The sequence below is a fragment of the Leopardus geoffroyi genome, chromosome B4 (genome assembly GCF_018350155.1).
Source record: "Leopardus geoffroyi isolate Oge1 chromosome B4, O.geoffroyi_Oge1_pat1.0, whole genome shotgun sequence".
Classification (NCBI taxonomy): Eukaryota; Metazoa; Chordata; class Mammalia; order Carnivora; family Felidae; genus Leopardus; species Leopardus geoffroyi.
In genome coordinates, this window is record NC_059341.1 from 11,068,189 (window position 1) to 11,093,565 (window position 25,377).

The 25,377-nt window shown below is 43.0% G+C and overlaps 1 protein-coding gene and 1 non-coding gene across 5 annotated transcripts in view; both read left to right on the plus strand.

Annotated features, from left to right (window-relative positions):
- The first annotated feature begins 659 nt into the window (after positions 1 to 659).
- DHTKD1 (dehydrogenase E1 and transketolase domain containing 1) overlaps positions 660 to 25,377 on the plus strand; it is a 52,370-nt gene continuing 27,652 nt past the window's right edge. For 3 of the 4 annotated variants that reach the window (XM_045462940.1, XM_045462941.1, XM_045462942.1), the window contains exons 1-5: positions 660 to 915; positions 15,621 to 15,776; positions 21,098 to 21,309; positions 22,091 to 22,285; positions 24,937 to 25,206. In XM_045462940.1, coding sequence (XP_045318896.1) covers positions 759 to 915; positions 15,621 to 15,776; positions 21,098 to 21,309; positions 22,091 to 22,285; positions 24,937 to 25,206 — 990 coding nt within the window. In that variant the 5' untranslated portion in view covers positions 660 to 758. Of the gene's footprint in view, positions 916 to 1,669; positions 1,821 to 15,620; positions 15,777 to 21,097; positions 21,310 to 22,090; positions 22,286 to 24,936; positions 25,207 to 25,377 lie in introns of all 4 variants that reach the window. The other variant, XM_045462943.1, reaches the window with a different exon arrangement.
- Positions 16,947 to 17,053, plus strand: LOC123592278. Its single transcript, XR_006709676.1, has one exon. It is a non-coding gene; the product is annotated as a U6 spliceosomal RNA (small nuclear RNA).

The following is a 25,377-nucleotide window of genomic DNA, read 5'->3' on the forward strand; positions in this document are numbered from 1 at the left end:
TGAGAGAGAGACAGAGTGCGAGTGGGGGAGAGGCAGAGAGAGAGGGAGACACAGAATCCGAAGCAGGCTCCAGACTCTGAGCTGTCAGCACAGAGCCCGGCTCTGGTTCCCGGCCTGAACTCACCAACTGCGAGATCGTGACCTGAGCCGGAGTTGGAAGCTTAACCGACTGAGTCACCCAGCACCCCCCCCCCCCGCTCCCGCCTCAGTGTTTCTTAAGAAAAAAATAAAAGGAGCGATATTGATTTTCTGGCTCCTTCAGATGGACTTTCCTTCTTGAGTCCCTTGGTCTCGGTCCCACGACTTTTTTGCACCCTGTCGCTGACTTTTCCCTTCGGTACGAGAACCTGTCTGGTTCTGTGTGGTCGTGTTCGCGGGCTTCCAGCAGAGGGGTGGTGGGTGAATACTCCTGGCTGGGGTCTGCAGGATATATAGAGATAACGAGTTTTGTACCGGAAAGCAGATGACGACGCCAGGCTCTGCACTCCCGCCTTCCCTCGGCTGCCAGAAGCGCACGCCTGGCGCCAGAGCCCAGCAGGTGGCTCCGCCCCTCCGGCAGCTTACCTGGATTGGCTCCCAGGGGCAGGCCCCTGGCCAATCAGGCGCGGGGGCGTCGTCTCGGGCGGGGCTTCCGCTTCCCGCCTCCCGCCTCCCGCTTCCCGCTCCTCCCCCTGCTCCGGTTCCAGGCAGCCCAGGATTGACCCCTCGTATCCAGGCGACTGCTGCCCCTTGTCTTCCGCCCCGAGTCCAGGCGAGACATGGCCACGGCCACTGTGGCAGCAGCAAGACGAAGCTTCTGCCGAGCCCCTCCGCTCCTATTCCGGCGCGGCTACCAGACAGAGAAGGGTGTCTATGGCTATCGGCCGAGGAAGCCCGAGAGCCGGGAGCCCCGGGGCGGCCTGGCGCGCCCCTCAGGTCGGGGATAGGGCCGTGCCGTGCACGTAGGGGCTGGGGAAGCAGGGGACTTCCCTGACAGGCCTGAGGTGGGATGCTGTTGTGGGAGAGGCTGGACTTCTGGGGGTCTGCACTGTGCGCTCAGGCCCGTAGGGAGTAAGGGGAGATGAGGGGGCCAAGGAAGGCAGGTTGGGCAGGGGGAGGTTGTCAGTGTGAGGGTCACCCTCTGTCCAGCCTTAGTAGGTGGGAAAACGTGAAGTCGGGTCTCGGCATTGGATCCACGCGTGGGTGATCTTCCCATCGCTCGTGTTCAAACTGGTTTTGTGAGGTCTTGTCTTTTCTGTTCCTTGGATGTAAACTTGTGGGAACTTAGCTCTTGCGCAGGAGGAGCTGCGGGAAAAGAAGAGCTCTAAGATCTCCCAGCTCGTTGAGCTTACTCAAGGATACATTTCCAGGGCCATCTCTAAGGCTCTTGTGAGCAGAATGTGTGGGGATCACGACTGTACAGCTAGGGTGAAGAGGGCAGTTAGCTGGTGGTTGGACCACAGCATGGTAATAATTATTTGTCTCCTTGGCCTAACTAGCCTCTTACTTTAATTTCAGAGTTTAAGATTCTTTGCTGAGTTCAGAACCATGTCACTGATGGTTTTAATGGGTTAGGAGACCTGAATATTAGTTTTTGAGACCTCTCTTTGTATGCTCATGTACAAAAAATCTATTTGGGGTATTTGGTTTGTGCCGCAAAGTTGTGATGCATTTAATCTTCATAGAACAGATGAATACAGATTGATTATTAGAAGAAGATCATTTGGCATCTTTGATCCAGTTACTAGATTGACAATGAAGATCCTCTTCATCATATAAGTACCTGAACTTTGACTCTTATATTACACACTGGGATTTCAATAGTTTGCTCTTGACCTCAGGTGACTTTGATAGTAAACCTGATTTCTCTCTCTTAGATGCAGTGGGGTTCCTTTAGGTTCATTTTGGCCAAATAGATTGTTAATCCTTGGGGATAAGACTATTGGTATCTTATTTCACTTTGCAAATCGAGTGTCAAGAATTTTCTATGTTAGTTATTCTCAAAGTTAAGTGTGTGTTCAAATCATTTTGAATTGATTTTTAAAATACCATTTCCCAAGCTTCCCCCCACCCCAGGGTTCTAAATCAGTGGTCTGAGATAGATTTCAAGAATATGGATTTTTATCAGGCACCACTGGTGATTCTTTAGCAGAAAGTCTATAGCCATCTATGGCCAAATACTGTTATAGTCATAACTCACAAGTGTAGGACATGTTTGACAATCTCTTCTTCGTTTAGGATCATATTAGTGTGTGTTCAGTGCATAATTATTGTGATCTTGTTTAAGGTTTTCCCTCACAATTGGGCCTCTATTTGATTCTTATTTATTTATTTATAAAGAGAGAGAGACAGAGAGCAAGCTGGGGAGGGTCAGAGAGAGAGAGGGAGAGAGATATCCCAAACAGGCTCCCTGCTGTCAGCACGGAGCCCATCGCAGGGCTCAAACCCACAAACCATGAGATCATGACCTGAACCTGAACCAAGAGTTGGTCATTTAACTGACTTAGCGACCCAGGGACCCCTCTATTTGGTTCTTCAGCCTGGCAGCTGAAAACTAAGCCTTGCCTTGGAAAACCTAGGCCAGTGGTTTTTACCTGGAAGACTGTATCCAAATCATTTTGGGAGCTCTGGGCTGGTGTGGCTTGAAAAAATATCTCTGGGGTTGATTTTATATGTAATCCCTTCCCTCTTCCCTCATCACCAAATTGACTCTTCCCGCTCCCCCCGCCCATCCAGACTAGTAATGATTTTGCTATACTGTGAGGTGCTTGGTGACTTTGAAAGTTCAGTATTGAGTTAGGACTGAACGCCAAGGGTGTGCTCATGTGGTATTGGGAGGAAAGAGTGAAATCAATGCTGGGAAATAATTGTTGCACAGTTTCAGAATCTAGCTTAAGAAATTCTGTTGCTGGGGCACCTGGGTGGCTCAGTTAAGCACCTGATTTTGGCTCAGGTCATGATCTCACAGTCTTTGAGTTTGAGCCCCACATCAGCCTCTGTGCTGACAGCCCAGAGCCTGAAACCTGCTTTGTATTCTCTGTTTCTCTCTCTCTCTCTCTCTCTCTCTCTCTCTCTCTGTCCCACCCTCCCACCCCACTCATGCTGTCTCTCTCTCTCTCAAAAATAAATCAAAACATAAAAAAAAGAAAAGAAATTCTGTTGCTAAGGGCAATCTTTTATTCTTATTTTTTTTAAATTCATTTGTTTATTTTGAGAGAGAGAATGAGAGAGAGGGAGGGAGAGAGGCAGAGAGTGAGGGACAGAGAAAATCTCAAGCAGGCTCTGAGCTGTCAGCATAGAGCCTGACCCAGGGATCAGTCTCATGAACTGTGAGATCATGGCCTGAGCCGAAATCAAGAGTTGGACACTCAACTGACTGAGCCACCCAGGCGCCCCTTCATTCTTCCCATTTAAAAAAAAATTTTTTTTTTTTACCATTTGATTTAATTTATTTTTTAAATTTACACCCAAGTTAATCAGTATATAGTGCAACAATGATTTCAGGAGTATATTTCTTTTTTTTTTTTTTTTAATTTTTTTTTAACATTTATTTATTTTTGAGACAGAGAGAGACAGAGCATGAACAGGGGAGGGTCAGAGAGAGGGAGACACAGAATCCGAAACAGACTCCAGGCTCCGAGCTGTCAGCACAGAGCCTGACGTGGGGCTCAAACTCACGGACCACGAGATCGTGACCTGAGCCGAAGTCGGCCGCTCAACCGACTGAGCCACCCAGGCACCCCAGGAGTATATTTCTTAATGCCCCTTACCCATTTAGCCCATCCCCCCTTCCCACAATTCTTCCTATTTTTTAACTACTGTGCATAAAACTGAAAGGCAAGTGGTCCACTTTATACCTTTTTCAAAATTACCAATGCATGCAGATCTGTAGCAGTTTTTTCTTCTGTTTCAGAAGGTACCAGTTATTTTGTAGATCACTGTCTCCTACTAGCCTAGGTGGGAGAAAGGGGGCAAGGAGAGTTGCTGTCACTTCTGGTAGCATCTCACCGTCAGGACTTGGTCAGTATGTATCTGCAAAGGAGATTGGAAAGCATAATTTTTATTCAGGTTGGCCATGTATCAGCTAAGAATTATCTGGAGAAAATACTGAAAAATAATTAGTAATCACCACATTCCACCTTTGGCCACTCAAATAACCTAAGCTTTTTCTTTTTTTTTTCCCCCTTTTATAGAACGGATTCTGTCTCCTCTATTCAGTTTTTGAGTCCAGTTCAAAGTCTGTTATCTCCCGAGAATGTGCAGTCCTCTCTGTCAGGACTGGTTGTGTCTGCTCATGCTTTAGAATTTCATGAACCGCCATGCACCCCCTACTGACACATTCCATATATGAAGAAAACTCCCATCTGGAAAAGAAAGGAGTGAGGAACTCTAGTAGTCACTATTCAAACCAGTTATCAAATCCTGCTGGAGAGGAATGATAAGAGCTCCTTTCTGTGGCGATGTAGCAAGTTCACAACATTCCCCTGGCTTTGCCATATGGGTCTTTCTTTATCCATTGTCTTCTGTGGCCATCTCTGCCGTGGACATTGGGGAGTATGCCCTCCTTGGGGGCTGCTCACCGTCCACAGCCTACCTTATTTTGGTAAGGTTAGGAACCTGAGAGTTACTTTAAGGGGTTATCAACGACACGGTTGTTTTTACTTATTTTTTTATTTTTAATGGCCGAAGTTGGGATTTCTTTGGCAGTACAGTTTTCTCATGAAATTCATAGGCTTGCAGTCTTTTTGCTTGTGGTCATTTTATGACCAAATTGCCCCCAGACAAAGATCTCCTCTAGAGCTCGTTTTTAAGCCTGAAAACTCCAGTCTTTTATTTACTGCTTCTGTGTTCCACCCACTCAGCTTCCTAAACTTAGAGGTGCTTACCTTGAGACCATCAAAAATAATAGACTTGGGGCGCCTGGGTGGCGCAGTCGGTTAAGCGTCCAACTTCAGCCAGGTCACGATCTTGCGGTCCGTGAGTTCGAGCCCCGCGTCGGGCTCTGGGCTGATGGCTCGGAGCCTGGAGCCTGTTTCCGATTCTGTGTCTCCCTCTCTCTCTGCCCCTCCCCCATTCATGCTGTGTCTCTCTCTGTCCCAAAAATAAATAAACGTTGAAAAAAAAAATAATAGACTTGAGTGGGAAGGTAATACCTTGATTGGACCTTGGAGGCTCAGTGTCCCTCATTGCCTAACGGGGAATGCTTACTGGAAGGTCCTTGAAGAAGGGTTTGTCTGTTTTCCCTCTTGGTAAGACAGCTTCTTCAGAACCACTTTTTATAATTGCCTCTAGTTGTCCAAACCTGCTAGGATCTGCCTTCTAGCAGAGCTGAATTTCCCTCCATCTCTTCTTGCCAACTAGCTCGCTCTAGCTTGACCTCATCTCCTCCCAGGGCTTTCCTGAAAGTGACAAGAAACAACGATCACATCCGACTGAGCGACAGCTCCGTGGACATACAGTCTGCCTTGCAGGACATCACTGGTGACAGTTTCACCACGCGTTTTGTCAGATAGCATAACACAGTGCTCATTAGCTTTTTAGTCTGAAACATCTGGGTTCTTGGTATCTACCGCCTGACTGCTAAGCCAAGGTCATATGTATTTTAGGCTGTTATGGTAGCAACCCACCTCGAGTACCAAATGGTACTTCATATAGAGACCATACCCTATAGATAGGGTAAGTTCAGGGGCTGTGTTGGACACGTGGAGGAACAGTGACCTAAGTGAGACGAGTAAAGGTCTGAGCTGGTATGACAGTTTTGCTCTGCAAGGTCCGAAGGGGTTCAAGCTCCTTCTATGTTGTTTCTTCACCATCCTGTGGGTGTTGCTGTCTACTCCGGTCCAGGATGGCTCATCACTGCATCCACACTGTGCAGCAGGATAGAGGAAAGGGGGAAGGGAAAGAGGACACATCTCCCTTTAAGGGCAAGACCCCAAAGTTGCACAGATCATGGCTACTACCTTCTTATTCATCAGAACTTAGTCACATGGGCAACTGGCTGCCTGGAAGGCTGGGACATATATCTTTATTCTGCATGGCTGTATATTTGATTATTACCATGAAAGAGAAGAGAAAATGGATCTCAGGAGTTGTAGTAGGCTCTGCTACAGACATGTTGTAAAAATGTGGGGCAAACAACCCACCTTCAACTTTTCACCTCATACTTCATATCAAATCTTGAGCACTGTGTTTCTTAAAGCCTTGCTTTCTGTTTTCACTGTTGGGATCCTAGCGTAGGCCTTTAATTCTGGTCTGCTGCTGCTGCTGCAAGAAATATTAATCCAGGTGCTCCTAGCCAAGTCTACGGATCCCTGAGGAAAAGTTTTAGAGGGTCTGTGGCTTTTGCACAACTGTGTGTGTCTATTTTTAGGCAAAGGGCCTGTAGCTTTCATTGAATTCCCATGACTTCAAAAAGATAAAACTGCTAGCCTCACTGCTATGAAAATTTGTAGCCTAGTGTCTTGCTACAATTTCTCTAAAACATTGGTTTCATTGAGTTATTTTCTTTTTAAAAAAAATTTTTTTAATGTTTATTTATTTATTTTTTTATTTATTTATTTATTTTAATGTTTATTTATTTTTGAGAGAGACAGAGACAGAATGCGAGTGGGTTAGGGGCAGAGAGAGAGGAAGACACAGAATCTGAAGCAGGCTCCAGGCTCTGTCAGCACACAGCCCGATGCGGGGCTCGAAGTCACAAGCTGTGAGATCATGACCTGAGCCAAAGTTGGACGCTCAACCAACTGAGCCACCCAGGTGCCCCTCATTGAGTTATTTTCTTAACTCAAGTCTCCAAAGGCTCTATTTTGCCTCTCAGAATAAAATCCCAGATTCGTTAGCTTGATATTGAATGCCCTTCATGTTTCATGGACCCATTCTGCCTTCTTTCTTACCTCTCTCTGACATAAATTCCCCCATGTTCCAGCCGTTATCCAAGACTCTCCCCACTCATTCTGTATGCCCTTCCACTTCATACCCATTCTCCATGGCTCATCTCCATTCCCATCTCCTCTGTAACATCTGTCTAGACAACTCCAGGCTATCCTAATCTGATCTCCCTCAACTCTCAGTCCGAGAGACCCCTTGGACTCTACTGAACTTTTTATGACTGTGTGCAGTTTCATATAGAGACCATCCTCTCATGCTGTAAGATCCTGCTTGGTAAGCTCCTTGTCTTACATTCCTCTCAGCTCTATATTTAACTGAATACTTATTAAGTGAGTTATTCCTACTAAGAAATGGAAATACAATTCTGTATATGCAATTTATTTGTGACATTTAGCGCATTTGAATTTTGCGTGTATAACCGTAACACCAATTATCAAGAAAGGAAGCACTGTATACATTGGGTAATATACTATATTACTATGCTTTAGAAGAACTAATAATTTCTTTTTTGCTCATGAACACAATGAAGACTTGCTGGGTTTTTCCTTAAATTCCATTTAAGTGGGTGCTTATGGTCAGTTCCGTTAATTAGGAGTACATGGTTTAATTGGCTCAAGTCTTTTTCCTTTTTTTATTTTTTCAAAAAATTTTTTAAATGTTTATTTAGTTTTGAGAGAGAGAGAGAGAGCGAGCATGAGTAGGGGAGGGGCAGGGAGAAAGGGAGACACAGAATCTGAAGCAGGCACCAGGCTATGAGCTGTCAGCACAGAGCCCAGCATGGGGCTTGAACCCACGGACCGTGAGATCATGACTGGCTCAAGCCTTTTTCATGACGCCTGCCAGTTGTCCTAAGAGGTACCATCTTGGTTGAGAGAAATGATTGGGTTGGTTGGTGGATCATGTCCACAACTCTTTGGGATTGGCAAAGTCAATCAAAGGACAATCCGTCCTGAAAATGGACACATGGCATCCTCCCACATCCAGGGTGACATAGTGAGATGGGATACGATCCAAGTTATGGTGCCTCCCTCCTCCTCTTTGCCTTTCCTTCATCAGCCTTCTTTTTACAAATATTTATCTTGGCTGAAAATCAATGCCTGCATGGGGCGACTACATCATTCACTAAGACATCCATTACATTAAGGCTTTAAAGAGATATTGAATTTGCTTCTAGTAACCTCTTAAATGACAGTGGTTTCACTAGTTAAAATTTGACCTGTGGTGAGTGTTCTTTGTTGCTGGCTATTAGTAACAGCTTGTACTTTAACCTCTGTAAACCTCAATTCGGGTAAACTTCAGTTTATTCATCAACAATCCCAATTGAAAATGAAGGAGTGCCGATTCAGGAGTATCAATGTCATTATGGAGGATTCAGATTACAAAAACATGGCAGAACTTAGGGGCCAGCAGGAGATGGGCGCCATAGGATTTCAAGCAGCATTTAGCCGTTACTGACCCTGGCACTGAGCTTTAGTAGTTGAAGTGAGGTTGCGGGTATGTTGCAAATTAGAAATAATAGGAGCCTTTACTGGACTCATGAGAAAAGCAGTTGAAGAAAATCTTAATGCATTAGAGATTTTAGAAAATCTAGATAATTCTGGGGTACAATGCAGACCAGAAAAGGCTAATGACATTAGCCCTTGTACTTTTTTTTTTTTCAAATGTCTCACTGATTTCCAGTTCTCTCATCCTTTTTGCTGTAGGCTCTGGACTTCCCTTTTCAATTTTTGTTATAATATAATGGATAAAACATTGGACTGAAGTCAAATATGCTTGAAGGTAGCTTCTTTACTACCTCTGTCACATTTTGCAGGTCACTTAACCTCTTTGCGCCTCAGTTTACTCTTCTGCAGATGAGGAGACCTATTTCAGAGTTGTTGCAAGAGTTGGGTAAGATGACATGTGTGAAACACTGAGCAAAAGTTAGTACTTGCTATCATTCACTATCAATCTGTGATCCTTACTTATCTACCTTGGCAGTGATTTAAGAAAGGATTAGGAAAAAACCCAGAAAGGACCAGAACAAGGTTTTTGTTTTTTTTTTTTTTTTAGGAATGAAATAAATTTTATTTTGTTTTATTTTATTTTATTTTATTTTATTTTATTTTATTTTATTTTATTTTATTTTTTAAATGCTTATTTATTTTGAAAGAGAGAAAGAGCACGCGTGTGTGCACAAGTGGGGGAGGGGCAGAAAGAGGGAGAGAGAGAATCCCAAGCAGGCTCTGCGCTGTCAGCTCAGAGCCGGATGCAGGGCTTAATCCCACAAGCCCTGAGACCATGGCCTGAGCCAAAATCAAGAGTCACACGCTTAACTGACTGAGCCACCCAGGCACCCTGAAATAAATTTATTTTATAAAGATACTGTATTTGAGGTGGAAAGATAAGATATGATATAAAATAAACTCAGTTGCACAGCCTAGGTTTATCTGAATTTGTTGTACAGAATATAATAGTCTGGTACAAAGTCTTGCCTTAATTTCTTTGTTTTTTAAATGTTTATTTATTTTGAGAGAGGCAGAGAGAGCTCGGAAGAAGGGGAAAGGGGGAGGGAGAGAAGGAGAGAGAGAATCCCAAACATTCTACACTCAGCTCCAGAGCTCAATGCAGGGCTCTATCCCATGAACCTGTGAGATCATGACCTGAGCTGAAACCAAGAGTCTGATGCTTAACCAATGGAGCCACCCAGGTGCCCCTGAAGTCTTTGTTTTAATGTGGTTATTTCCAAAGTTCCTAAGCTGAAACTGGGTGGGAGGTGGGGGGTGAGGGCGGCCATCACATTTTAATGGGGTTTGAAGAGACTCCAGTTACGAAATTCTCTTTCTTGGAATCTTCAGTCATTTTGTAGATATCCAACATTCCCACTTGCTATAAGCATATGTTGCCTTGAATGTAAGAAACCCATAGATATGATCTAGATATTTTTGGGGGGAGGCTGTTTATGACCAGATGAGGAAAAAGAGCTGTATTGATTTTTAGATTAAGTACTAAGTTTAGTTTATGTGTCAGTGTACTTCATGCTGGTTAATGCGAACCCTTTTTTCCTGAAAATAAAACACTCTTCAGTGCCCCAACTGTGCTTGCTTACAGAGAGAATAAAGTAATTGATGTAGATATCCTTACCATAATTTTTTTTTTTTACCCCCATATCGGCAAAGGTTCTTTTGATCACAAGCAACAGAAACCAACTGTGGCCACCTAAGGGGAAGTGGGGACTTTATTTGAAAAGATACAAGGATATCTCCCGGAGCTGAAGGATGTGTGCAGCAACCAAGCCTCAGCGGGGGAGAAAACCAGCACTAACTCTGGGAATATTGGCAGAAGCTGTGTGTGGGCCCACAGGGCACAGCTGTTAATGTACTCAGCTCCTGTGCTACCCATAATGCGTGTCAGGAGTCCTCGAGACCACCCCTCCATTTAGAGATCCGCCAGAAAGCCTCATGGCGCTCGGCTTATAGCTGTACTCATGGCTCAGATTCATCACAGTGATGTAATAAGGATACACAGCTGCACTGTCACGGAAAACAGCACAGGCACCGTTGTGCAGGAGTCCTTGTGCTCTCTCTCCCGTGAGGGGTGATACAGAAACACTCCTGTTCATGCAACATAAATACAGCAATATATGTGCCGCGTCACCCAGGGGGGTCCATTTGAGATTCGTCACCCGAGGTTTTTATTGGCAGACGTCCATGTAAACACCCTCTGCCTGTGCCAAAATTCCAGACTCCCAGAAGGAAAGCAGGTGCTCAGCGTTAACCATGTTGTTTGCACATGAGGCATAGTGGACCACCTGTGTCTCCCTATCCCAAGTCATAAATTCTGGAAAGAGTGAATCGGACCCACCTCGACTCAGGTGTCTTTGGAATCCATTAATTGGGAGGGAGGCAGAATGGAATGAGGTAGACGTGGTCTTAGGAACCCACTCCCTGAAATGGGAGAGCGCAGTTCTTGGGAAAGAGGGGCTCAGGGGCATCTGGATGGCTCAGTTGGTTAAGCATCCAACCCTTAATTTTGGCTCAGATCATGATCTCATGGTCATGGGATTGAGCCCCGCGTGGGACTATGTGCTGGGCATGGAGCCTGCTTAAGATTCTGTCTCCCTCTCTCTGCCCCTCCCCAGCTCGTGTGTTCTCTCTGTCTCTCTGTCTCTCTCTCTAAAAAGGAAAAAAAAAAAAAAAAAAGAGCTCAAAGTGAGGTGGAAGATGTATTCACTGCAGCTCTTGTACTGCATGTTTGAGGGCTCTGGCTCTGGAAAACTTGCATCACAAGGATTCTGTGACTGTCTTACAATATGCTGAATCTCAGGACTTCATTCAGTTAATGACAAATGTTTCTTGAGCATTTGCTATGTGCCAGTCTCTTGAGCCAGAAGCATGCCTTCAATATTTTCCATTTTGTTTTGTAAAGGAGTGTGTATATGTGTTGTTGTTTTCCCTATTCTCTCTGGCTTCTTAGGGATTTAAACATCAAATTAAATTCTTCTGAACTTCTATAGATATCCTGAGTATCAAGTTATTTGGTTGGTAGTATACCTAGCATGAAGATATTCATTTTTCTTTTACAGTAATCCTTTGACTTATTTATACAGTGATATGAAATTCTTTTTATGAACAATATATGTATTCGATGTGTTCTCATCCTTTGAAATCTTATAATATCACTGTTTGCTACAAAATATAGATGAAGCAATCATATCTGGTGGATTTTTTTAGTATTTATTTATTTTTGAGAGAGAAAGAGAGAGAGTGTGTGTGCAAGCAGGGGAGGGGCTGAGAGAGAGGGAGACACAGAATCCGAAGCAGGCTCCAGGCTCTGAGCTGTCAGCACAGAGCCTGATTCAGGGCTCAAACTCATGCAGGGCTCAAACTCATGAACCACGAGATCATGATCTGACCCAAAGTCAGACACTTAACCAACTGAGCCACCCAGGCACCCCTGATGGATTTGAAACTAGAATGTAGTCAGTTAATTAAAAAAAAAAAAAAAAAAAAGTTCTTTAAAGCAAGGAGTATGATAAAGAAATGAGAGATGCTTCATGTATTTTGACAAATGTATTTCTTCTTGGATTTGTTTTTGCAAATCTTTAAAATTAAGAGCACTAAGGAAGCAATCTGAATGCAGCATCTCTCTAGATTTTTATGATTTCTCCCCCCATGTTTTCTTTCTCCCGCAGCACCAGCCTTAGGAACAAATATAACTGATTTTTACAAGCATAAATCCCACTGGTGAGGACAGGTACACTGGAGTGCCCTACGAGTGCAGTAGGCAGCAAGTCAGGATAACATTTGAAGAGCTGTGCTATACATGTTTGCCATTGAAAACTTAGCAAATAAGCGAAAGAAAAACGAGGAATTTTGTACAGGATAATCACTAAATTTTTGGTCCATTTCCTTTATGTATATGGGATATATGTACACACATTCACATATATAAAGTATATAGATACTCATATTATGCTATATAGACTAGGTAATGAAATATACATTACCTACTATACATATATACATTGTAACAAAGAGCAGGCTCATACTATTTATACTGTTTATAGTTGTTTTTTCATCTATATACACTGACACTTTTCCGTGAAGCTTCTCCTACAACATTGTTTTGCAATGGCTACTGATATTAGATGGATATTTGATAACCCTAGGGCTTGTCCCCCTGGGGGCTGGAGATTTTCAGAGTTAGAGGACTAATGTGGGGGGAGGGAGGATGTCCCTGAGGAATGAAATTCCACCTTCAGTACTTGAGGGGTCACTGTGGTGATGAGCAGCTTCACCTCCCGTTGTCCTCTGGGAGAAAGCAGGTTCCAGTTAGGATAGGGGTATAAGGAATGTTTATGGAGGAGGGTAAGAATGCAGAGATGTTGATTAATCATGGAGCAGAATCCCAGAGGTCACAGTGGAAGGATCTGGGAGGCAGAGAGGGAAGGAATATGGGATTGGGTCTGGAAAAAAGAAACCAGAGCAAAGGCAGGAAGAGGGTCTGAGAGAAAATAGATTGCCAGGCTGGATGTGGGATGTGCCCAGAGGTGTGGAGGGGTGTGGACCTCTCTCTCTCTGGCTCTGCCAGAATAGTAGCTTCCACATGTCCCTGGGAACGAGCAGCCTGCCTTTGTGCCAACTCCCATGCCATTGCTCTTAGAATGGCATGAGAAGCCTGGGGAACAGTTAGAAATTGGAGCAATAATCTCTGAGTTGATGTGGGTTCACTAAGAGAATGTTTTCAATAGGGCTGCTAATTTGAGGATGGTGATGGTAACCGTGCATATCTACTATTAGACTTGCCCCGGGGCGCCTGGGTGGCGCAGTCGGTTAAGCGTCCAACTTCAGCCAGGTCACGATCTCGCGGTCCGTGAGTTCAAGCCCGCATCGGGCTCTGTGCTGACCGCTCAGAGCCTGGAGCCTTGTTTCCGATTCTGTGTCTCCCTCTCTCTCTGCCCCTCCCCTGTTCATGCTCTGTCTCTCTCTGTCCCAAAAATAAATAAACGTTGAAAAAAAAAATTAAAAAAAAAAAAAACAAAAAAAAGACTTGCCCCACTAGAGATGTAGTTTTGTACATGTTCCTGGAAGCTGTGGAAGGTGCAGGAGATCACCCAGAGAGAAAACAGCTTGAGAAAAAGGCTGCGGGCAGATACCACTAATATTTTAGAGGTGGACAAAGAAGAGGAGCTCCCTCCCCAAAATGACTGAGGTTGTGTAGCCAGTGAGTTAGGAGAAAAGCCAGGATTTGGTGATGCCGCAGAGCCCAGGGAAGAATGTGGGGTTTTTTGTTTGTTTTTTTTTTCTGTTTTGTTGTCTTCTGGTGGGGAGGAGGAATATGTTTTTAAGAAGTGACTGGTGGGGACAATGCTTTAGACGTGGTCTTTCTGGATTTTAGCCACAAATGTGAAGGTTTCCTACTTTATAACACAGCAATTGAGAACTTCAGTAAGATTCAGAATAGAACCCTATGGCAATTTATATGACTTATCTCCAGACTGGAATCGATTCATTTACTGGGATTGTTTGATTAGCTTACCAATTTATTAGACATAGCATGGATCGTCCTAACTGTTGCATCAGTGCCAACACATCCTTTATGTATTCGGTACCTCTCTGTTCTTTCCTGTCAGTCTGTGACAAGACACATACTTGGCCGTACTCTGAATACAAAGCACCTATGTAGCTCACTGCATGGCAATAAATGTTCATAAAATGGTCATTAAATGTTTCAAAATATGCTAAACTTTTCTCTGGGTTCTAAGAATAAACACATACGGTGAAAAAATGTTCAGAAAATGTTCAGAAATGGTGGATCTGCTCATCGTCGGGGATTTGTGCTATTTGTAAGGCTGCCTTGATGAACTGAAGGTTAGCGGAGTGTGGGCATGAAGGATTTTTTTTTTTCTTCAAATTTTGGAATAACTTTCATATGGAAGAGGGAAGAAAAGCAGTTTGGGCTCAAAATAGAATCATCATATTGGGTTCACTAAAAGATAATGCAACTCCTCCAAGCAGAGACTGAGGAACCACTCATTTAGAGCTTTATAAAGGGTTTGTTTCCTGTTTTGTTTTGTTTTGCTTTGCATTATGTGAGTGACAAGATCATTAAAAAATTTTTTTTAAGTTTACTTATTGATTTTGAGAGAGAGAGCGAACATGAGCGTGAGTGTGCGAGCAGGGGAAGGGCAGAGGGAGAGGGAGAGAGAGAGAATCCCAGGCAGACGCCACACTGTCAGTGCAGAGCCGAACTCCGGGCTCAAATCCACGAACCATGAGATCATGATAACCGACGGGGCCACCCAGGTGCCCTGTGACAAGATCATTTTTAAGATCTTTTTCTAGGGGCACCTGGGTGGCTCAGTCGGTTGAGCATCCGACTTCGGCTCAGGTCATGATCTCACGGTCTGTGAGTTCCAGCCCCGCATCGGGCTCTGTGCTGATGGCTCAGACCCTGGAGCCTGCTTCGGATTCTGTGTCTCCCTCTCTCTCTGCCCCTTCCCTGCTCATGCTCTGTCTCTCTCTGTCTCAAAAATAAATAAAAAACATTAAGAAAAAAAAAAAGATCTTTCTCTAGTATAAATTTCATGAGTCTATGAAATAACTCTGTACATTGGGTCTTTAAGCAATAGGGAAGGAGATGTAACTTTGATTTTGTAGTTCTACCTATGTCTATTTTTTAAATAAAATATTTAAAAATCTCAAATAATAATTAAGAGGACTCTAATTATCCAGAATCTCAGCATTTTAACAGTTCTTTTCAGTGCTATTTCTCTACAGGCATAGTTATTTTTACAAATGTGCACCCATAGTTCTATCTCCTTTTTTTTTTTTTTCCTTCACTGACTTTAGCAATGAGATAAATTTAAAGAAATAGGTGTGTTTTCCTGAGGGCGCGTGGGTGGCTCAGTCGGCTGAGCGTCCAACTTCGGCTCAAGTCATGATCTCGTGGTTTGTGGGTTCAAGCCCCATATCGGGCTCTGTGCTGACAGCTTAGAGCTGGCAGCCTGCTTTGGATTCTGTGTCTCCCTCTCTCTCTCTCTCTGCCCCTCCCCAACTCGTGCTCTCTCTCTCTCTCTCAAAAATAAACATTAAAAGAAAGTAAGTGTGTTTTCCTAGATTCTGATAGTCTATAAACCTGAGATGTGGTAGGTAGAAGGAATGCATTAAAAGTGTCTAAGGCCACAAAGGCTTCTTTGAAAAACTGATTTTTTTTTAGTTTGTGGGCATTTTCTAAATTGTTTGTATGGTTTTATTTTCCCCTTGAATTAGTTGATCATGGCCTTGCCAGATTGGTGACCGTATACTGTGAACATGGTCATAAAGCTGCCAAAATCAACCCCCTCTTCACTGGACAAGCCTTGCCGGAGAATGTGCCTGAAGTCCAAGCTCTTGTGCAGACCCTACAGGGACCTTTTAATACCACAGGTAAAGCCCATCAACACTAGACTGTACATGTAATGGTTAGCTGCCAAGATGCAGTATGGCTCCTTTCTCTGTTCTTGAAGAACTCACATGCCCACTGGAGCTGAGGCTTCCATGGAGTGTGAGTTGACCGTGAGGGGCACATTTAAGCACTAAGAGGACTGGTCTTGAGGTTCTAGAATAGTCTTTCAATAGGTTTCATTTCCTCTAAGTTTAAAAACATTTACCAAAGAAAACATACATATGGCCAACAGGTGGGATGCGTGGGTGGCTCGGTTGGTTAAGACTTCGGCCCAGGTCATGATCCCACGGTTCGTGTGTTTGAGCCCCTCATGGGGCTCCGTGCTGATGGCTCAGAGCCTGGATCCTACTTCGGATTTTGTCTCCCTCTCCCTCTGCCCCTCCCCCACTTGTACTCTGTCTCTCTCTATCTCTCTCTCTGTCTGTCTCTCTCTCAAAAAAGAAATAAAAACATTAAAACAAACAAACAACTAAATGGCCAACAAGTACATGAAAAGGTATTCACCATCACTGATCATCAGAGAAATGCAAATCAAAGCTGCAATTAGGTATCACTTCACATCTGCCAGAATGGCTGGGACACAAGATAACAAGTGTTGGTGAGGATGTAGAGAAAACCTCGTGCACTGTTGGTGGGAATGCAAGTAGGTGTAGCTACTGTGGAAAATAGTATGGATGTTCCTCAAAAAATTAAACATAGAAATCCCATATGATCTAGGAATCCCACTTCTGAGTATTTATCCAAAGAAATTGAAATCAGGATCTTAAAGACTTATCTGTACTTTTATGTTTACTGTGGCATTATTACCGTAGCAAAAAATATGAAAACACTTAAATGTGTATCAATGGATAAATGAATAAAGAAATGCAGTATGAGAGCACCTGGCTGGCTCAGTTGCTAGAGCATGTGACTTTGATCTTGGGGTTGTGAGTTCAAGCCCCACGTTGGGCATAGGCCCTACTTAAAAAAAAAAAAGAATGTGGTATATGGAACAGAATATTGCTCAGCCTTAAAAAAGAAAGAAATCCTTCCATTTGTGACAACATGGATGAACCTCGAGGCATTACACTAAGTGAAATAAAACCAGTCACAAAAGGACAGGCACTGCATGATTGATCCCACTATATGAGGAATCTAAGATCGTCAAACTTATGCTCGCTTCATCAGCACAAATACTAAAATCGGAACGATACAGAGAGGATCAGCATGGTGCCCGCACAAGGATGACGTGCAAATTCGTGAAGCCTTCCATATTTAAGAAAAATGATAAAATGGTCAAACTTAGATAGTGGTTCGCAGGGTCTGGGAAGAAGCGGAAATAGGGAAATGGTGGTCAAAAGGTACAGAGTTTCGGGGCGCCTGGGTGGCGCAGTCGGTTAAGCGTCCGACTTCAGCCAGGTCACGATCTCGCGGTCCGTGAGTTCGAGCCCCGCGTCGGGCTCTGGGCTGATGGCTCAGAGCCTGGAGCCTGTTTCCGATTCTGTGTCTCCCTCTCTCTCTGCCCCTCCCCTGTTCATGTTCTGTCTCTCTCTGTCCCAAAAATAAATAAACGTTGAAAAAAAAAATTAAAAAAAAAAAAAAGGTACAGAGTTTCAATTATGAAAGATAAATAAGTTCTAGGGGCTCTAGTTAATACTGTATTGCATACTCAAAATTTTGCTAAGAGAACAGATCTTACATTCAGCATTCTTACTACAAAAGAAAACTATTTTTAAAATGTAATAAGGGTCGCTTGGGTGGCTCAGTCAGTTAAGTGTCCGTCTCTTGGTTTCGTCTCAGATCATCATCTCATGGTTTGTGAGTTCAAGCCCCACATCCGGACTCTGTGCCAATGGCATGGGATTCTGTCTCCCTCTCTCTCTGCCCCTCCCCTGCTTGCTCTCTACCTCTCTCTCTCTCTCTCAAAAACAAATAAACATTTCTAAAAAAAAAAACAACCAAAAACTTTAAAAAAATGAATAAAAAATTGCAAGCCCTGAAATAATAATTTTTAAAAAGCTGGACACCCATTATGGACCAGACACTTTACATCTGTTTTGTCAATGCATTCCCATACCTGCTCCCTAAGAAGTTACTGCCATCTTTATTTTGCAGACAGGGAAACAGAAACTCAGAGAACTTAAGTAACTCGTAGCTAGGAAGTGGCAGAGGTAAGGTGACAATCCAGCTCTCCCTTCCTGTTTTATTTCCCAGCTTGGGAGCTTAAAAAAAAAATGGGGGCTAGATAACCAGGCAGCATCCTGGGCTCCTATCTCATGCCATTTTTTTATTTTACTTATTTATTTTATTTTATTTTATTATTACTATTTTTTAAAGATTTTATGTTTAAGTAATCTCTATACCCAACACAGGGCTCGAACTCACAACCCCGAGATTGAGAGTCACATACTCTTCCAACTAAACCACTCAGGTGACCCCTGTCATGTCATTTTTTTTAAAGTTATTTTTGGGCAATGTCAAATTCTGGTATATATATCAATTAGTAATGTTCTGGTAATTTATTGCAGTGTAATAAACCACTCCAAAATGCAGTAACTTCTAAGGGTACAACAATTTTATTATCTCGCAGTTCTAGAATCTGCCTGGAATCAGCTAGGCAATTCTCATTTGGGGGGCTTGGAGACAAAATCTATTCCATCATAATTTAAATGGCCCTTCAGGAATGGAAAGTTTAGTGTTTTCTTTTTTTTTTTTTTCTTTTTTTTTTTTTAACGTTTATTTATTTTTGAGACAGAGAGAGACTCAGCATGAACAGGGGAGGGGCAGAGAGAGAGGGAGACACAGAATCGGAAGCAGGCTCCAGGCTCTGAGCCATCAGCCCAGAGCCCGACGCGGAGCTCGAACTCACGGACTGTGAGATCGTGACCCGAGTCGAAGTCGGACGCTTAACCCACTGAGCCACCCAGGCGCCCTTAAGTAATTTCTGTGCCCAACGTGGGGCTCGAACTCATAACCCCGAGATCAAGAGTTTCACACTGTACCGCTTGAGCCAGCCAGGCTCCCTCCACTCTAACCATTTTAAAGTATATAATTCAGTGACATTTCATACAGCCACAATGTTATGCAATCATCAGATTAGTTCCAGAACATTTTCATCACCCCAAAAGGAAATCTTGTGCCTAGTAAACTTACTTACTCACTCCCCATTCTGCCTTCTCCTCAACCCCTGGCAACCACTAATCTACTTTCTGTTTCTATAGATTTGCCTATTCTTGACATGCTGTATAAATGAAGTCACAGTATGTGGCCTTTTGGGTCTGGCTTTTTACATTTAGTGTAATGTTTCCAAGTTTCATCCATACTGTAGCATAAACTGGTACTTTATTCCTTTATGTGGCTGAGCACTATTCTGTCGTATGGTGTGGGGAAATAGGTTCAAGAATTCCTTATACTTACGTAAATGGGTTAAGAAAGCTTAGGTCAGAAAGCTGCCACCACTGGGTGAAAGCGCCCAAGGTTAGTTAGCAAGGTATTATAATGGGATCACAAGTAACTTGTTATATCACCTGCAGGAAACTACTTTCCATCTGGTACCAATATACCAGATTTGTTTTGATCACAAACACCACTTGTCCCCCCCTCCCCAGGCAGACCCTTTGCTTCTTACACACACAAGTTATTTTTTTTAAACGTTTATTTATTTTTGAGAGTGAGAGACAGAGCATGAGTAGGGGAGGGGCAGAGAGAGAGAGAGAGAGAGAGAGACAGAATCTGAAGCAGGCTCCAGACTCCGAGCTGTCAGCACAGAGCCCGACGTGGGATTGAACTCACAAGCCGTGAGATCATGACCTGAGCCGAAGTCAGACGCTCAACTGGCTGAGCCACCCAGGCACCCCCACACACAAGTTATTGATTACTATCTGATTATTTCCTCATGTACAACACATGTGTAAGATCTTGAGAGCTCAATAAATACGAGATGAAACATGTGTTCAGGGCTCTTGTCTCCTTCTGGACATTAGCCTCTCTCGTATTCAATTCTGTGTCCACTCTCTTGCTGGACAAGAGAGAACTCCAGAGTCATAGTCTGCAACAGTATGGGTATATCACATTTTGTTTATCCCATCAGTGGACATTAGGTTATTTCCTATCTCATTTAATCTTTTTTTTCAAAAATTTTTAACATTTATTCATTTTTGAGAGACAGAGCATGAAGGGGGGAGAGGGGTAGAGAAAGAGGGAGACACAGAATCCAAAACAGGCTTCAGGCTCTGAGCTGTCAGCACCAAGCCTAACACAGGGTCAAACCCACGAACTACAAGATCGTGACCTGAGCCAAAGTCAGACGCTTAACTGACTGAGCCACCCAGGCACCCTCCTACCTTATTTAATTTTAACAACTACCTCCTGAGGTGTTCCTGTTTTATAGATTAAAATGTGGGGCAGAGAAGCCAAGTGATATGCAAAACAATTTTTATAACTTGAATGGTCAATCAGTATCAAAGAGCTAAAGTTATTGTAAGAAACCATAAGCAATAATAAAGTAAATGTTGGTTTGTTAAAAACTCACGTTGTAGGGGCGCCTGGGTGGTGCAGTCGGTTAAGCGTCCGACTTCAGCCAGGTCACGATCTCGCGGTCCGTGAGTTCGAGCCCCGCGTCGGGCTCTGGGCTGATGGCTCAGAGCCTGGAGCCTGTTTCCGATTCTGTGTCTCCCTCTCTCTCTGCCCCTCCCCCGTTCATGCTCTGTCTCTCTCTGTCCCAAAAATAAATAAACGTTGAAAAAGAAAAAAAAATTAAAAAAACTCACGTTGTAGGTTAAGGCAAATGACTGATCATTGATTTGGTGCTGAGCTATTGATACACTTACAGTGCTCTCCTTTTGTTGACCAAGGTTCAGGTAGATTTCCCTTTACCTTAAAATGTTGCTTTGCTATCAATATTAATAACATTTAGGCCAACTGTTCAATGGTAGACATTACTTTGTAGGTATTAATATAAGAGTTAAACATTTGGGGAGATATTTCAGATAAAGGTAGAATATCTGATCTGTAGCTATAAAGCAGTTGAGTGTTAACTTTCCATTTTTAGTTTGAAATTACAATAGAATCAAAATTTGGCATTAAGCGGCATGGCTCTGTCCTTGTGGAGAAAGACTGATATTCTCTCTCCTAGTCTAACTATTTTGTGGCCTTTGACCCTATTTTTAGTTTTGTCTTTAGAAAAATCTAGGTAGCCATTGATGATGACCCAACTTATCCAAAACAAAATGCTCTAAATTGAAATAATTATTTTGGTATGTTCTATAATTAATTACATGGTTGATTGCTTTTTAAAACGATCCCTATGATTTCATTTTTGTAGGATTGTTGAACATGGGGAAGGAGGAGGCCTCTCTTGAGGAAATATTAGCCTATCTCAACCAAATCTACTGTGGGCAAATTTCTATTGAAACCTCCCAACTTGAGAGCCAGGAGGAGAAAGACTGGTTTGCCAAACGGTTTGAGGAACTGAAAAAAGAGACCTTTACCACAGAAGAGCGAAAACATCTGTCAAAACTAATGCTTGAATCTCAGGTATAAAAGTACCAGCTAACATCAATGGAATAGGATGGCTCTTTTTCTACAAAGATATATCAATATTGAAGAGAGGGAATTAAAGCATTTACTTACCCCTATTTACCTCGTTGTGTCAACACACTAGATAATAGAACACACACCACTTTGTTCTAAGTAGGAAAAAGTAGAACCCCAAACAACTGAGTCAAAATATATACTTTTTATATAATTGCGTATTCATTCTGTAAAAGACTGAAAAGCCCTTAAGACCTTGCTTCTCTTTTTATGACCTGGAGTGATCAAAAAAAGAACGATGCATGGAAGAGACTCTTGGTGCAGATTAATAGACCTGAGTCTGTCAAGGCTATGATCAGGACTCAGGCGTGTCAAGATGACAAGGAAACTATTCCCAGTAATTTGGATAGTTGGGTCATTTGCGGCCTTGACAAAATAGTACCATAGAGCCTGGTACTAGAACTCAAGGGCTAGGAGGGGCAGACCCCTAAGGCCCAGCCCCTACTCTAGAGGAACACATTCCAAGAGGATCCCTCTTGGGGTAAGTTATTCCACCACTCGGGTGGTTTTCTCTGCAATCTGACTGCTGCCTGCTGTCCTTTAGGCTTTCCAGCCACGTTCTGGATTAGTTACATCTGTCTCTGGGGTGTGTTGTGAAGCGGCACGGCTGCGGTCACTTGAAGCAGTGTGGGGTCTTCCTACAATACACACGAATGTGTCTGATTTTGACCTAAGTAGTTGGCTATCTTCCTGCCACAAATGTGTCTGACATGATGTTCCATAGGAGTTTGACCACTTTTTGGCCACCAAGTTTGCTACAGTGAAGCGGTATGGAGGCGAAGGAGCTGAAAGCATGATGGGCTTTTTCCATGAGTTGCTGAAAATGGCAGCCTACAGTGGGATAACTGATGTTATTATTGGCATGCCCCATAGAGGGAGGCTTAATTTATTGACAGGCCTTCTGCAATTCCCTCCGGAGGTAAGGTACTTTCTATGATGTACAATTGACTGTAACAGGATAGAACCGATGATGCTAGTAATTCCTTCTAGAAGCCTGAGTAAACATCTCAGCTGTTGGTCCAGGAGGTAGCTTAATTAATTGATGGAACCTAACACTGCTGATAGATATGGTATTTGGGTTGATTTTCTGTGTAGTCTTATATGGATTCTTTCTTCTCTCAGGGAAAGTAAAAGTTAGTTTGTTTTCTCAAGGATGATATGAATAGATAATTTCTTTGAAATTATCTCTGTTCTTTGAAGCACGCTTTACTAATTTAATAAAAATTGCTCAAACATTAAGATCTGTGCAATTATTTACAATTTCACCTTCCAAGGAGTCAATTTTACCTTCCATTTATTTGCAGAGTTTATACTTAACATATTGTACTAAAACTAATAATACATTAGTATTATTGTCATCCTGGGAGACCACTCACATGAGTGGTTCTGTAGGTAACTGGATCTTGGTGTTCTTCTTTCGCCCGACTCAGCTGCTCTATCAGTCTCTAAACAGACTCGTGAGTCCGGATTGCAGATTTGACGGCCAGGAACATCAAAATGACTTGTAATTTAATGAGATTGTGGCCATTGTGTGTGGATCAACCTCAGCACTGATCTGGGCCAGAAGAGTAAAAGTAATTATAAGTGTTAAAGGGACTGTGAAAGTTAATGAAGTGAATGGAGCCCATGGAAGGATGTGTCATCATTACATCATTGGAAAGTATACATGACGCCATGTTTGGGGCCCAGCTTTACCACTACTACTCATACCTCAGTTTTTCTGATGCTGAGAGATTGATAACCTGCTTTTAAAAGACGGAGACTTTAGAAAAGGCAGACGATGACGAAATAAAGTGATTGACAGATGTGCTTAAATACATGCAGAAATCCCTAAACCAAAAATTGCATTCCCAAAAATATCACAAAAAAATGACTCCAAGATGCTGCATTATAAATGAGCATATTTGTGAGAAACACATATGTACCCACACTGTGTGAGTATGGGTGTTCCTGTTTGTAAATTGGTCAGTAAGAAGCTTTTGGGTCACTCAAACCATTTGGATAATTGCGAATAACATGTTGTCTTTGGTAACTGTCTTGGCTTGAGACCCAGCTTTGTTACTTAGCGGCCAAGGACCTTTAACAATTTAGTTAATTTCTCTTGTTTGTGCATTTTTTAAAATGTAAAATCATAAAGGGGCACCCGGGTGGCTCAGTCGGTTGAATGTCCGACTTCAGCTCAGGTCATGGTTTCACGGTCCAGGAGTTTGAGCCCTGCATTGGGCTCTGTGCTGACAGCTCGGAGCCTGGAGCCTGCTTCAGATTCTGTGTCTCCTCTCTCTGCACCTGCCCTGCTCACACTCTGTCTGTCTCTCTCTCAAAAATAAATAAATATTAAATGTAAAATCATAAATATTTAATTTTTTTCTTTTCAAATTTTTTGCTTGAATTATTCCATGGGTCATTTTTTCCTGTCTGTAGATGTGCAGCTTTGTTCTCTAAAACTTCTAGTTGATTTCTTGGGCGTTCAGAATAATTTCATATTTATCTAGCTATTCCAGGGAGGAGGCAAGCTTGGGGTCACCCTCCTCCTCTGCCATCTTAACTCCTAGCTTGTGCATTTTTTTTTTTTTTTAGCTTGTGCATTTTTAAAATGGTTAGTAACATGTATCTTGTGGTAGACTATGAAAATGAAGTCAGAGAATGTATGCAAAGAAGTCCTTTGAGAATCAGACAGTAGAGGTTTTTTTAGGTGTGATTTGAGCTGATCAGTGCATGTTATCTTGTGTCTAAATGGGATTAAGTTCTATTCTGCCATTTTCCTGTGTACCTTTAACAAGATTCATACAAAATTCTTTTGGAAAATATATTCTAACAGGTGTATTCAAGAAAAAATTATTTTGCTTATGGCAAGGTAGAGGTGACTTACTATCTAACATTTTACTGCCTAGCTTATCGTCTACATGTCTAACTTATCATCTACACGTCTGTCATGTTAGGCTCTTCTGAAAGTGTTGTTACTTCAGGGGTGCCTGGGTGACTCAGTCGGTTAGGTGTTTGGCTCTTGATCTCGGCTCAGGTCATGTGTGATCTCACAGTTTGTGAGATTGGGTGAGGAGCCCGCTTGGGATTCTCTCTCTCTCCCTCTCTCTGCCCTTCCCCTGCTCTCTCTCTCTCTCTCTCTCTTTCTCTCTAAATAAATAAATAGGGGCACCTGGGTGGCTCAGTTGGTTGGGTGCCCGACTTCACTTCAGGTCATGATCTCGCGGTTCCTGAGTTCAAACCCCACTTTCTGCTGTCAGTGCAGAGCCTGCTTCTGATCCTCTGTCCCCCTCTCTGCCCCTCTTCTGCTTGTGCTCGCTCAAAAATAAGTAACAAGAATTAAAAAAAATAAAGCAAACCAAAGCAAAAACTGTTGGTACTTCATTTGATTATGAAGATCTTCAAATAGTTCTGTGCATTTGAGCAGTTAAAAGTTTGTTTAATACATGGTAATAATACTTACACAAGCATGTACAGCAAAGTATTTTTTTAATTATTTTTTAATTGTATGATTTAAACTAGCCATCTCTTCCCTGCTGTCCATTGTTATAAAAGACATTTTTTTTCTTGTATGTTTATTCATAATAGCTGATGTTCCGTAAAATGCGAGGCTTAAGTGAATTTCCAGAAGATGTTTCAGCCACCGGTGATGTCCTATCTCACTTGACCTCCTCGGTTGACCTGGACTTCGGCGCGCACCATCCCCTCCATGTGACCATGCTGCCAAACCCCTCGCACCTGGAAGCTGTCAACCCCGTGGCTGTCGGGAAGACTCGGGGAAGGCAGCAGTCTAGACAGGACGGGGACTACTCTCCAGACAGTTCGGCTCAGCCTGGGGACAAAGTCATTTGCTTACAGGTACTTGTAGCTTCAGGAAGTGAGGCCAGAGGGTGGGGAGACCGGGAAGAAGGGAAGCCCAGGTTGGTAGTTCTGAAAGGAGATGGTAGACATCCAAGATGAAATTGAGATGAACTTTTGGTAAAAGAAGATTCCGGGCTTGTTTTTAAAATTAACAGCAGATATGAGGTC